The following is a 12920-nucleotide window of genomic DNA, read 5'->3' as shown; positions in this document are numbered from 1 at the left end:
ACCGCCTTATAAAGGTCAGTGTATTTTTATCGAGTTTATGTTATAAGAAATGAACCGGGCATACGTATGAAAACAAAAATCGACGGACAAAGATGTATATTTAATACATATGTGTATGTGTATATGTATATTTATATGTTACCTAAATGGTTTTCATTTTCTCGTTTTCTGTCTAGGTATCGGAGGGCATCGGAGAATTAGAGAGGCAATGTTGCCAATTTTAGCGCTGTATATAGTGTAATATCTAATCCAAAACTTAACGTACAGTATGTTTTGGTTATGTTCGACTATCTTTTGTCTCATACGCTCTAAGTTGGTGGCTTGCTCAAGTTCATACCTGTACAATTTAGTCTTTAGCATCCTCCAAATTTAAAATCTAGGGGAGCTAAGTCTGGTTACCGAGGGAGTCTCATGTCTCCATCGTCAGCGCTTGGTGATATCTAAATTATTTTTAATATAATAGTGAATACATAATTTTATCAAATGTTATTAAATATATTGTTATACATAGTTTATATTTTCTATTTAAAAAAGAAAAGGTTTATGTTGATTACGGAAATTTATTGATTATAACAGAGTGGTCCACTGTATTAATGGATTTAGTCCTTGAATGTCTTGCCATAGGTCTTCTTTGTGGTACTACAAAAAGTTAAACAAAAATGAATCAATTAGTAATTGCAAACTAGCTAAATAAAAAAGTGTATTTAAAGCTATGTTGGGATTTAAAGTAAAATTCATTTTTATCTATGTATCTTTTATTTAGGTATAAGACCAGCTATGATGTACAGGACTGAGTAGTAAGAAGTTATGAAGGAAGAAGAACTATGAATGCGTGTGGCGGAAATAAGACTGCAAAGATATATGAGGGTAGTGGCTGAAAGGAGAACTCTAGAAGTAGCAGCAATTAATGCCAAAACGAGAGGTCATAAGTTAATCACTCAATATGGAGAATTACTGATTTGCAAATTCCTGGATGAAGTAATGGGTGATAATGGGTGTATATAAGAATCCTGAAGATATCATGGACCGAGCATGTAACAAACAACGAAGTCATGACAAGAGTCAACAAAAGAATGGAAATATTGGAAACCATCAAGACACGAAAGCTGCAATACCTTGGGAATATTATGCATAATGAAAGATACAACATACTTCAATTAATTATACAAGGGAAAATCCAGGGCAAGAGAAGTATAGGAAGGAGAAGAATCTCATGGTTGCGTAACTTGAGGAAATGGTATGGATGCTCATCAATCAAACTATTCAGAGTCGCAGCATCTAAGATCAAAATAGCCATGATGATTGCCAACCTCCGTCGCGGAGATGGCACGTAAAGAAGAAGGATGGAGTAAGAGTGGAGGATCAAAGAATACTTGGAGAGACCCTTAGGCAACACATATTGGTAAAGGAGATTGATATTGGTATGACTAAAGATAGACACTTATAGAGAAATGTAATTAAGGAAGCTGATCCTGCATAGGGATAAAAGCAAAGAGAATGATAATGATTAGGATCTATTATGTAGGTATCTTTATGCGCCTTATTTGCACAAAAATGAAGAAAAGCCTCATCTATTAAATTCTTCTATGTTTATTGTTTTTATTGTTTCTTTATTGTCTTATGTTATCCTAATGCCCTTAAGATACGTAAATTAGTATTTTTTTTCGCTATTTTTCTCTCCCGCATCTCCTACTTTAATTTTCTCTTTAATCAACTATTGATCTTCTTACGCTTTAATTTTATATTGGGCATATGCTTTTCCATGTCGTTTTTAACTTTCTTTACTCCATCTATCAATGTACGCCTTTAATAAAGTCCATACATGTGACCCCCTTATAACATGTAAAAACCTGGGTTACACATTGGTTAGAATTTTATCTATTACCGTTTTTTTTGTAAGTTTTAATTAGTGTTGCGTCTTTTTATACATATTTGTTATGAGTTTAGTATAAAGATGGTCTATTCTACTTTTACTTAGTGCATTTTTATCATCCAGTGCTTTATCTTATGCAAAGTTTTCTCGTAGTCACTGGCCTGTACAAAAAAAATGGGTGCGAGGTTATACTGCACTTTGGTTGTTTGGTAGTGTATTAACCAAATACTGCTAGATATGCTACTGACATAAAAGGAAGGAAATTCTGGCTCCGTTTGGATTGTCCGTTGAGGACTATTTCAGAGGAAATATCATTACGGGGTTAGAAAAATCAGGATAGAGTCTTAGCCTCTTAAAAGTTTTACAGGTAAGACTATAGAGGTGATAGATGCGCTTGAAACTATAAATTGTACAAATTGTACGAAATTTAAGATTACTACAAATTGCTGATGTTCAAGAAACGACTTAAAAAGCACAAAGTGCTAAATGACTAGGTAAAGAATACAAATTGTTTTATGTAGGGAAACGTTATACTAGGAATAATGTTGGTATATTTGCTGACAGATAAATAAAAGAAAACTAACAGTTGTAAGAAAGAGTATGCAGGAGATTAATATTGGTATGACTTACGCAAGATATAAACTTACGCAGAAATGAAATTACCGAAGATAATACCTGATAAACACAAAGGTAAAAAAGAAGAATAAGCAAGTGAGTACATGTCCATACAATTATAAAGCCGCTATTCAAAATAACGAAGAACTTTTTGGGACGTTTTAGGGTTACTAGATTAAATTCATGCACTATTCGTTATTCTTCTAATTAAGTTGGAATGGTATTCTAAATCTTGCTTTTTCAATAACCTCATATGGTGAAGTCCAGGAGAGTTAAATCTGGTCTTGCCCTCTCCTGGACTTCTTTATATGGGGTTATTTAAAAAGCAAGATTTAGAATACTATAATATATATATATATATATATATATATATATATTATATATATATATATATATATATATATATATATATATATACAATACTTACAGCTAGACCATGCAATGTGATTATTTTCCTCCGTCTCACTTATAGTGGATATGTTAAGAGGATTATACTTTTTTCCTTTTAAAATAGATGTAGATACTGCTTTCTGAACAGCTGGTGCATAGTTATTTGGTAAACCTGTAACGAAAATATAGTAATATAATATCAATAAAGGATTAAAAGCAATTCTGAGTCGGTGAAAAAATAACACAAAGTAGAACTCTATTTAAAAATCTCACATCTAATCTTTTTTAAAGAAAGATGCTAGGACAAGTAGGTATCAGCAGTAGGATCTAAGACGGTTAGGTGTGACCAGACAAATGAGCCACTTTGAATCATCTTTACCTATCAGACCATGTGTTTATAAAATATGACTTAAAAAATGCTCATGCTTGGTGATCATCAGGACTATTTTTGTATTATATCTATAATACACAGCTGCGCTAAATTGAACCGTTCTCTGAGCATTACGGAGCCAAGACATTCGTCTTGCTCTATATTCTTTCCCTAAATGATATTTTGAAGAAGATCTTTATTTTATTGTAACAATAAGAAGTATGTAAAGTATCCATTTACTCTGAAATCAATACCTTCTTCTTCTTCTTCTTCTTCTTCCTTCTTGTATGTAGATTTTAAAGCCTGTTTCTTCTTTAATATTAGCCTCCTAAATTGTTTAAATTATCGCACCATCTTTTTCTTGGTCTGCAAATACTTCTTCGTCCATTTGGTAACTTATCTCGCGCTATCTGTACTATCCTATCCTCTGTCATTCTACTAATGTGTTCGTTTCACTCCTGTTTTATGTTTTGTCGTTCATTCATTTATGTCTTCTATATTGCATGCTCTTCTTATGTTTTCGCTTCTCTCCCAAACAGACTTTTCCATGATATTAGCCGGAGTATTTTCATCTCTGTTGTTTCTAGTAATCATCTCGTTTTAGAAGGTTTTGTCTCCACCGTGTATGTTAATATAGGTCTAATTGCTGCTTTATAGATTCTTATTTTTTTGTTTTGTTTTAGGGGTTTGTTCTTCCAGATTTTGTCATTAAGAGATCCCGTCGCTTTACTTGCTTTTAAGCTTTATTGTCTTATTTCTTCAACATCTCCGTAACTATTTATATCTATTTCCAGATATAAGCTTTATAACCTTATAAAATCAATACCTATATCAACAATTCAAACATAAAACATATAGATACCATAAATAAATAATGAATGTGCGAAATAAAGAACATGCTTTTAAAAATAAATTTATGAAAATTTCAGCAAGAAAAAATAATCACTGCAATCTACAATTGAAGTCGCCAACCATGTGAAAATTCTTCCTTTGGTTAGTAATACCACGTGCATATTCCATCTCGTCCACTTGGTGCAGTAATTGTTGAATGAGAAATAATCTATAAGGATTCATATTATGCTTACTTACTACTAAGATTGGGCAACTATTTTCAGCAATAAGCTGCGGTGATAAATAAGTTACAATTTATACTTCTATTTTTAATGCCAATTTCTGAATAGATTCCACTACTTTATTAATATCCCTTGGTTTCTATTTTTTAGGTCACAACATAAAAAAAATGTATTTACTTACCTTCAACTACATCTGCTAAATTTGGAACAGCAGGGACAGTATGCTTTGATCGTAGGCGTTTTTCCTTTTCAAATCTCTTTAGAAAAGCTCTCGTTGTATCTGTTACTTCTTTGCCATCCAGGCTTTCTAAAATTAAGAATAATGTATACAGTGAAGGCTAAGTAAAACAGAATTGCATGATAATAAACCAATTTTCCGACAGAGAGGACTCCGCGTTACTTGGTAGTAATATTATTAATTTTTTGCTTAATTTTCATAATCAAAATATAGATAAGTTAAAGAGAGTTTTATTTTGCAGCTTTACAATACGATCCAGTAATATCTTATATGGAAAATACCAGAAAACAGTTGAATTAACCATTGAGATGAACAATAGAACTAACCAATAATAAAACGTATAATGGGGCAATTTCTGATTTAAATCATTATCATGTAGGAGCAAGACTACGATAGAGAATCCAAAGAGTGGCAAAAGGGACAAACACACCATGGAACAATTGTGTGTTTACGAACCCAGCAAAGAAAGGAATATCAAAATGCTCTACAGAGAAAACTCAACAGAAACAGCGACAAACAGATTGCGGAAAAGGAATGAAAACGATAAAGAGCACAAGAAACATGGAATGATATAATAAGAAATGAAAAAAAAGTAGCCAAATAAAAAAGAAAGCCAGATTTAAACAGCAATCACAGAAGAATAAAAAAACCACTCGTCACTTTTACCATCACTTTTTCTAAGTGTTTTTATCTCTGCTGTTTCTAACATACTTTTCGTACGAAACTATAAATAAATGATTACACTGCACTGCAAGCTCAATTTTTTATAAATTTTAACTGTTTAAAATTCATCGATTTCTTGAATGTAAGATTAATGTGGATTTATTACCATATTTTGTTTTAGAATTTCTCTATAAATTTTCCCTTTCCAGAAAACTTGATTAAGTTTTATTGTTTTAAATGGAATCCAAAACTTATTAAAAATTAAGTTATGAACAATTTTTGTAATTCAGATATTATACAAAAACGTTACCCACCTAAGTAATAACAACTGACAATAATATCTTCTCTGTATCTATGGTTTTTATCAAAGAGATTGCCTTGAAAACTCGCTTTGCTTAGGTAATGCCAGTTTTTGATAGTACCACAAACTTCTTCTAAATCATCCAAACCACAGTTTGAAGCGTCAATGCAGATCATCTCAGTAAATGATGACAAATTCGAGAAGGATGGCATCTTGTTCTGAGATATATTCAGTATTTGCAATGTCTTCTAAAAAATAAAATAAATATATGAAAAATATATGAAACATAATTTGCATAGTTTTTTTTTTAATATTTTATAGAATACTAGTACTGACGCTTTTGGCATATGCGTTTAACAATTCGTATGATGTTAAAAGAAGTCCCTAGATATTTTCAAATCTAATATATGCTTAAATCATTGTAGTAATGAGATATATAAGAAACATTTGTAATCTTTCATATAAAATGCATAAAACTGTTATTCTCATAAATATGTGTTAAATATAAGACTCAGTGTGTGATAGTGTCTTATGTGCCAGAATCATTCCGATAAAAGGCAAATTTCACATAACTGTTGCAAGTCTAGCTGTGGCATAGAAAACAATGAAAGAAATTGAGCAAGAAATAACAATGCTTATGTAAAATGGCATATTATTTTTTAATAGACGTATAATGCCAAAACCAAAATTATTCAGTACGAATTGCTGAAGGTTAAGTTTTGAGAAGAAGCTGAAAAGCTAAAATAAAGACGTTGATGAGATACAATGAGGTAGTCAGACAATATATGTCTGCGAAGAGGATGAAGTGTATAGAAAATGCAATCAAAGTAGCTAATTCCAAATAAGAATAGTGGTATAAGGACGCCTTACTAAGAAAACAGTTGGCGATGAAAATATGAATATTTCCAACAGACAATATGATGTATATATACTCAGTAATATTAGAAGTGTTACACATAAAAGGAATAAGTTTTTGAACTTAATATTTTGGCAAAATAGCAGATTCACATCAAGAATGAAACGATAACGTTGTCAAGAATTTTTATTAACAAGTAATAAAAAAAATAATGTGTTTGGCGACCCAGTAGCTGAATACACTACTGTATACGTCTAGGCATTGACAAAATGCAATGATCGATGTCTGCTTGTGGCACTTCATTCCAAGCAACTTGAACTTGAATGTATTAACTTTGCTAGATTATGTGAAGGATGCTGCAAAGTGGACAGTCTCCTTCCCATCATATCCCATATATGTTCGATAAGATTTAAATCCGCGGCCACGGCAAAACATTAACGCCAGCTTCTAGGAGAAAGTCCATAGTTTGACGAGCAATATGAGGAAGCGCGCTGTCTTGCTTAAAAAAGGACGTCTCGACGGACATCGAGAAAAGGTAGTTAAGTTGTTTGTAAGATCTCGTCAATCTCCACGGCGGCATCTTACCATCATGCATTCCTAAACCGAATCGTGATTCATCGCTGAATGCTTCAATACGACATTCTGCCACCCAATGCTGTCGTTCTCTGCACCAATTCAAACGTTGATGACACTGGTCCGCAGTCAAAAAAGCACTAGTCGTGTGCGGAATAAAACAAGTCCAAAGGCTCGAATGCAACGGTATAGTGTACGCATACTAACAGGTCTACCTACTACTCCAAACCATTGGAAACGGTCTCGCAGAGCCAGTAATCTATAGCGCCTATCTTAACGCTCTGTGGTACGACTCGGTTGACCAGTTGGTCTTCTTCGTGTTCCTCTACCTTCGGTTGTCCACACACGACTGTCGAAATCGCTAACATGGTGGTAATTGTGGTGTCTTCAAACTCTAGGCATTTTCTTACACTGAATACAATTTATTAGACTGAGGAATAATAACTTAACATTTCTATACGAACCGATTTTCACAAATCGGTCTCTTCACAAAAAAATTTAAAGATAAAACTTTATTTTTACTAAAAATAGGAGAGATAAAACATTAGTATTGACATTGGTATCATACATGTTCTAAAAATAGTCATTGTGTTGCCAAAAAATTAAGTTCAAGAAATTATTCCTTCTGGGTGTAACACTTGTAACACTAATGTCACTGAGAATATATTAATAGATTAGTTTTTATTTCTATACTTACGGATAAACTAGCTATGGTTCTTGGATCAAAGCACAGAGCAATCCCATCTGGTATATTCTGTTTCTCGATATGTAGCTCCTCCAAACTTAACAAATTTTCCAAACCTTCGACGACAGATATACAATTGTAACCAATATATAATTTTCTTAAATTTCTTAAATTTAAGTTTTCCAATTTGGAAATACGATTGTTTTGCAAGTAAAGGCTGGTGAGGTTCGGGAAGGTATTTCCGCCTAAATTGTCTATTTTAGTGATATCGTTGGTAAATAAATATATCACGTTTACATCTTTGGAAGCAGATAGTTTTGGCTATAAAAAAAATGAAACAAGGATTAATATGATAAAACTTAAGTGAGCAAATTCTCCATATTCTACTAAAAATAATATCTAATTAAATGATTTTGTTTAGACTATAAACATTTGGACCAAGAACACTACTAACTTGAAGACCTGATCACTCTATCCTTTCTATTTAAAAGTTTGTAGTACATTCATTTAAACATGTGTTTAACGAATATTTTTAAGTACATGAACAATGCAAACACTTTTAGAAAATTTAAAGAAAATTACAGAATATCATGTGTAATATATAATAAAATTATTGTTATTATTTTAAATCCTGAACCTGAGACAACTCATTGAAAAGTCGAGAGAGTTTCAAGTACCTACAATAATATGCTTTGTTGACTACTAGAAGGCATTCGATTGTGAAGCTGCATAAATATTTAGTCCATTTTAATAGAGATGGTTACACTGATGTACCTGGTTACACTTATTACAAATCTGTACCGGTCCAATAAGGCAACATTATGAGGATGCTTTAAGAAGGATGGGTTGGTGGAGTAACGGTGGCTGGGAGAAAAATTTCCAATTTAAAATTTGCAGATGGCACTACACTTATATAATGAACAAGTAATACTAGATCTCCTATAAAAAATTAAGTGGAAAAGCATTAAAGTTGATCTGAAAGGTAATAAATACAAAACGAAAATAATGGTGGTCAACGGATTCTACACTATTCAGCTAACTAACCACTTGCAGGAATACCAGATAGTTAAGAGTTATTAAGAATTAAACAATTTCTGCCTTTGAGATGTGGTGTTGAAAAAAAAAAAAGATGCGCATGCCATGGGCAAACGTTTCCATTATCAATCAACTCGATATTAAAAACAGGCTATTCACAACATCTCTGCAGGTAATTCTACAGTTATTTTTTTGCTTGTTTCGCAGATGTGTCGAGAATTTGAAGAGATGAATTGTTTTTGAAAATTTTGAATTCAGCGGGCCACTTTTTCTGCCAAACTCTTCAGCTTCAGAAACAGAGCAGCTGAAGAAAGTTTGTATTAAAGAAAATCAGCATCCTCAGTAATGGAGAAACGACAAGAGAGATAATATATTTTAAACAATTTTCTGGATTGCTTCAGAGTACAAATTGAATATAATATGCGGCAACACATAGCTTTGTCGTATTCCTTTATTAATAGATATTTGTTTTTACAGGTTGTTACCAATTCTAATTTTTGTTGTTGGCTTCCAGTACAGGTTTTTAATTGGCCTTAAGTCCTTATTCTCCAATCTTATACCCTTTAGAAGTTGTAAAAGTTTGTCGTGGTTAACTTTATCAAAGGAGTTCTTCAAATCAACAAAACATTTTTTTTGTCATGGCATTTTTTCAACAGAACTAATGTGAAAAGAGCTTCTCGCTTGTGTCCAATCCAGTCCGGAAACGAAACTGATCTGCACTTAAATTTGACTCATATTTCTGATATATGGTTATGGATTGTTTTTAAAAGTAATTTTGAGAGCGTGACTCGCTAGACTGATCAATCTAAGATCATGGCAATTACGAGGATTGATTTTTTAGCCATACACTAATAATAGCATAACTAAAACAAGAATTGCAAATAATTTCGAAACTTGTTAAGAGATAGATTAAATTACCAATTAGAGCGCCTTCAAGAGAAGCAGGTTGTAAACAGACAAGAGGAAGAAATAAATTAAAAACTAGAGAATCCAGTCAAACAGGATATAGAAGGAGAGTGGCAGACCATACAGACAGCTATGTCAAAAGCAGCGGAAAACTGTATAGAAGAGAGCATATAAAAAGACGAAAAGCCTGGTTTGATGAAGAATATGGAAATGCTTTGACGAGAAGAAACAGGGCAAAACTACAAAGAGGTAAAGAAAATACCCACAATGCAATCGAAAACTATGTGGTAAGCAGAAGGAAAGTAAAAAGAATTTGCAGAAAAAAGAAAAGAGAACAGCTAGCAAAGCAATTCAAAAACATAGAAGAAGCCTACATAAACAAAGAAGTAAAGAATTTCTACTATGAAGTTAAGAAATCCAGAGAAACTACAAAGAATAATCCACAGTATTGCAGAAACAAATGAGGCTTACTTCTAGATGAAACAACAGAAACATTAAACTGATGGGCGGAATATTTCAAAGATCTATTAAATACAGACTAACAAGAGGAACTTGAGGAAAATGAGAATTGGCAAGAAGATGAAAAAGATACGTGCGAGGAACCAACTTTAAATGAAGTCAAAGAAATAATAACAGAAATAAAAAATTACAAAAGTGCAGGAGGAAATGGTATCCCAGCTGAGATTGTTAAGGAAAGTGGCGAAATATTGAAGGAAAGGATATTTCACTTGACATTAATAATTTGGCAAAAGGAAGAAATGTCGAAACAATGTAATACCAGTCTTATTTGTCCTATCTATAAAAAAGGAGACAAAACGGAGTGCGAAAACTATAAAGGTATAGCACTATTAGAAGTAGTCTATAAAATACTTGCAAAAATTATTAGGAAAAGAATAATAAAATATGACAACAACGTGATTGGAGAATACCAGGGAGGTTTTATACCAGAAAGAACAACAATAACAACAACTGATCAAATAAGTATGTTAAAATTAATACAAAATAATAGCTACGAACAAAATTTAGGATTACATATGCTATTTATCGATTTTAAACAAGCATATGACTAGATTGAACGATGCTATAAGTGGCCATGAGAACATTAGAAGCAGTAAAGCAAGTCAGAAATAGGCCTGAGAAATTGGAGAGAGAAAGCAAGGGACCGAAAAAAATGGATGGGGAAATAACCAAGTTTTTAGCCTTTAGCGCTGTTATATATATATATATATATATATATATATATATATATATAAAATATAGAATTTATTCAATCTTAATTGAGTAAATAAATAAACTTACCACTTCTTTTAAATTTTTTTCCTGAAAATACAAGTGACTGCATTTTTTATCTACTCTCTTTTTCGTTCTTTTCTCTAGCTGTTTTGGAGGATTGGAACTTTTTTTTGATTCTGTCATGTTTAATACTTCTGTCACGTGCAAATCAAAACAAATATAACCGAAACTGACATTTTTACAATTAACGTAAATGGGTGTAGTAGGCAATACATTGAAGTCGAACGCTAGATACATAGTTTGATCAATATAATTGTGTGACGAAGAAGTAACGGATCCCTGTAATTTGCAGAGTAAGACTTATAGCCGTTTTTACGGGTCTAAAAACGGTTTTTCTTAAGATATTCTATTTTCTGGAATTATTCTTTTACTGAAACATTTGTTAATAACACCAGCTAAAGTGTTTATTATTAGTTTCAGTATCAATCTATTACACAGGTAGGTCTACATTTTTTTTACATGAAAAAGTATTTTAAGTTTAATAGGTGTCCTATAGTAAATAGGATGTGCTGGTCACCAATCTGTACTTGGTTTTTTTTTCAGCGCGTCAGGTTGTCAAGAAAACTGTGTTTAAAATATTTCATAAAAACTGCCAAAAATACTGAGAAAATATTTAGTAAAACTGTATTTAATACAAAATTACCCTGCAAAATTGAGTTGTTCTTAAAAAAAGAATTCAGTATAACCTAAGTTAGACAATATTAGGTATTTTGAATTAAACCGTTTTTTTTTTTATGAAAATTACATTTTGTGGTCTTCTTTTTATCAATTTTTGTGAACGAGTCTCTCTTCAAGGTCCAGCAGTAATCAACCATCATCTTATATCCAATCTTGCTTGGTAACGTCTCTTCATCTCCTTTATACCTTGATGGAACCTCTCCTCCCTGACGGCTTCAAGATTTTCGGGAAAATAGCCAACGTGGGAATCCAGAAAATGAAGTTGGACGCTCATATTGCATCCCAATTTTTTATAATTTTCGACCATGATGGCTTCAATTTCTTTATTGTATGGAGACTTGTTGTTTCCAAGGAATTCGTCTATGACTTCTACAAGAGAACCTTATGCTTCAGATTCATTCTATGTCATTGTATTCTGGAACAAACTGTCCGATTTTTAAGTTTCGAATTTGAGGGCCTACAAAAATTCCGTCTTTAAGTTTAGATTTAGAAAGTGCAGGAAATTTGTCGCAGATATATTTAAAGTAGTCACCTTGTTTATCTAAAGCTTTTACAAACTGCTTCATCAATCCTAACTTTATGTGAAGAGGAGGCAAAAGAACTAATTTTGGGTCAACTAGTTTATCACGTTGCACATTTTTTTGTCCTGGTACAAGTCTTTCTCTGAGTGGCCACTCTTTCTTAACGCAATGTCAATTTCATGCTCCACTGTTCCACTCACACAAAAAACATGGATACTTTGTGAACTCAGACTGCTAAACCAAAACATGGATATTATTTTGAGATCTTCACAGAGTTGCCAACAATATTCGCTATACTTTATTTTATTTAGCAACAGCTTAAAGATTCTCATATATTTCTTTGAGATGCACGAAGTGGGCAACAGGCACTGAGACATAAGAATTACCATTGTGCAACAAGACGCCATTCAAACTTCTCTTAGAAGAATCAATAAATAACCGCCATGATGTGGAATCGTAATTGTCAGCTCCCAGTTTCATGACTTCTTCTTCTTGATGTGCCTATCCGTTACGAATGTTGGCGATCATCATGGCAATCTTTCTCTTATCTGCAGCAGCGCGGAAAAGCTGCAGATATGTTGTATTGAACCAGATTCTGAGATTCTTTAACCCAGATTTTCTTCTTCTTCCTGGACCTCGTTTTCCAAATATTTTTCCTTGCAGTATGGCTTGATGTTTCATGACTACTTCAGGAATATTATGACAATACACCAGTGAGCCCTTATGAGAAAAATATTCCGCAAACTCTTTTTCACGATGCCTATACCACGAAAATGTGGGACCTGAAGCCAATAGATTTTTAGCTTTCAGTCGTGATCCTAAGATTTGTGCAGCATCCTTCGATAGGCTT

General features: G+C 32.6%; 1 protein-coding gene across 2 annotated transcripts; it reads right to left on the bottom strand.

Moving 5' to 3' along the window:
* Positions 1–499: 499 nt before the first annotated feature.
* Positions 500–11019, bottom strand: LOC140442910 (protein phosphatase 1 regulatory subunit 42-like). 2 transcript variants are annotated; one of them, XM_072533866.1, is made up of 6 exons: positions 10878–11019; positions 7650–7958; positions 5537–5771; positions 4503–4628; positions 2916–3050; positions 500–639 (listed from the first exon to the last, which is right to left on the bottom strand). In XM_072533866.1, the coding sequence occupies exons 1-6, from the start codon at positions 10992–10994 to the stop codon at positions 551–553; spliced, it is 1011 nt and encodes a 336-aa protein (XP_072389967.1). In that variant the 5' UTR covers positions 10995–11019; the 3' UTR covers positions 500–550. The 2 variants fall into 2 exon arrangements, with proteins under 2 accessions (XP_072389967.1, XP_072389969.1); XM_072533868.1 differs by having other exon boundaries at positions 5537–5768.
* Positions 11020–12920: the final 1901 nt, after the last annotated feature.

This window comes from Diabrotica undecimpunctata, chromosome 6 (genome assembly GCF_040954645.1).
Source record: "Diabrotica undecimpunctata isolate CICGRU chromosome 6, icDiaUnde3, whole genome shotgun sequence".
Taxonomy (NCBI): domain Eukaryota; kingdom Metazoa; phylum Arthropoda; class Insecta; order Coleoptera; family Chrysomelidae; genus Diabrotica; species Diabrotica undecimpunctata.
The sequence above is the reverse complement of the archived record's forward strand: the minus strand, read 5'-3'. Positions and strand labels throughout refer to the sequence as shown.

Bases quoted from the DNA above. Each gene is read 5' to 3' on its own strand.
- LOC140442910 (XM_072533866.1), bottom strand. From the start codon at position 10,994: ATGACAGAATCAAAAAAAAGTTCCAATCCTCCAAAACAGCTAGAGAAA. The intron at 7,959-10,877 runs GTAAGTTTATTT...TTTTTTTTATAG, and splicing joins AAAAAAATTTAAAAGAAGTG to CCAAAACTATCTGCTTCCAA. The intron at 5,772-7,649 runs GTAAGTATAGAA...TTTATTTTTTAG, and splicing joins GAACCATAGCTAGTTTATCC to AAGACATTGCAAATACTGAA.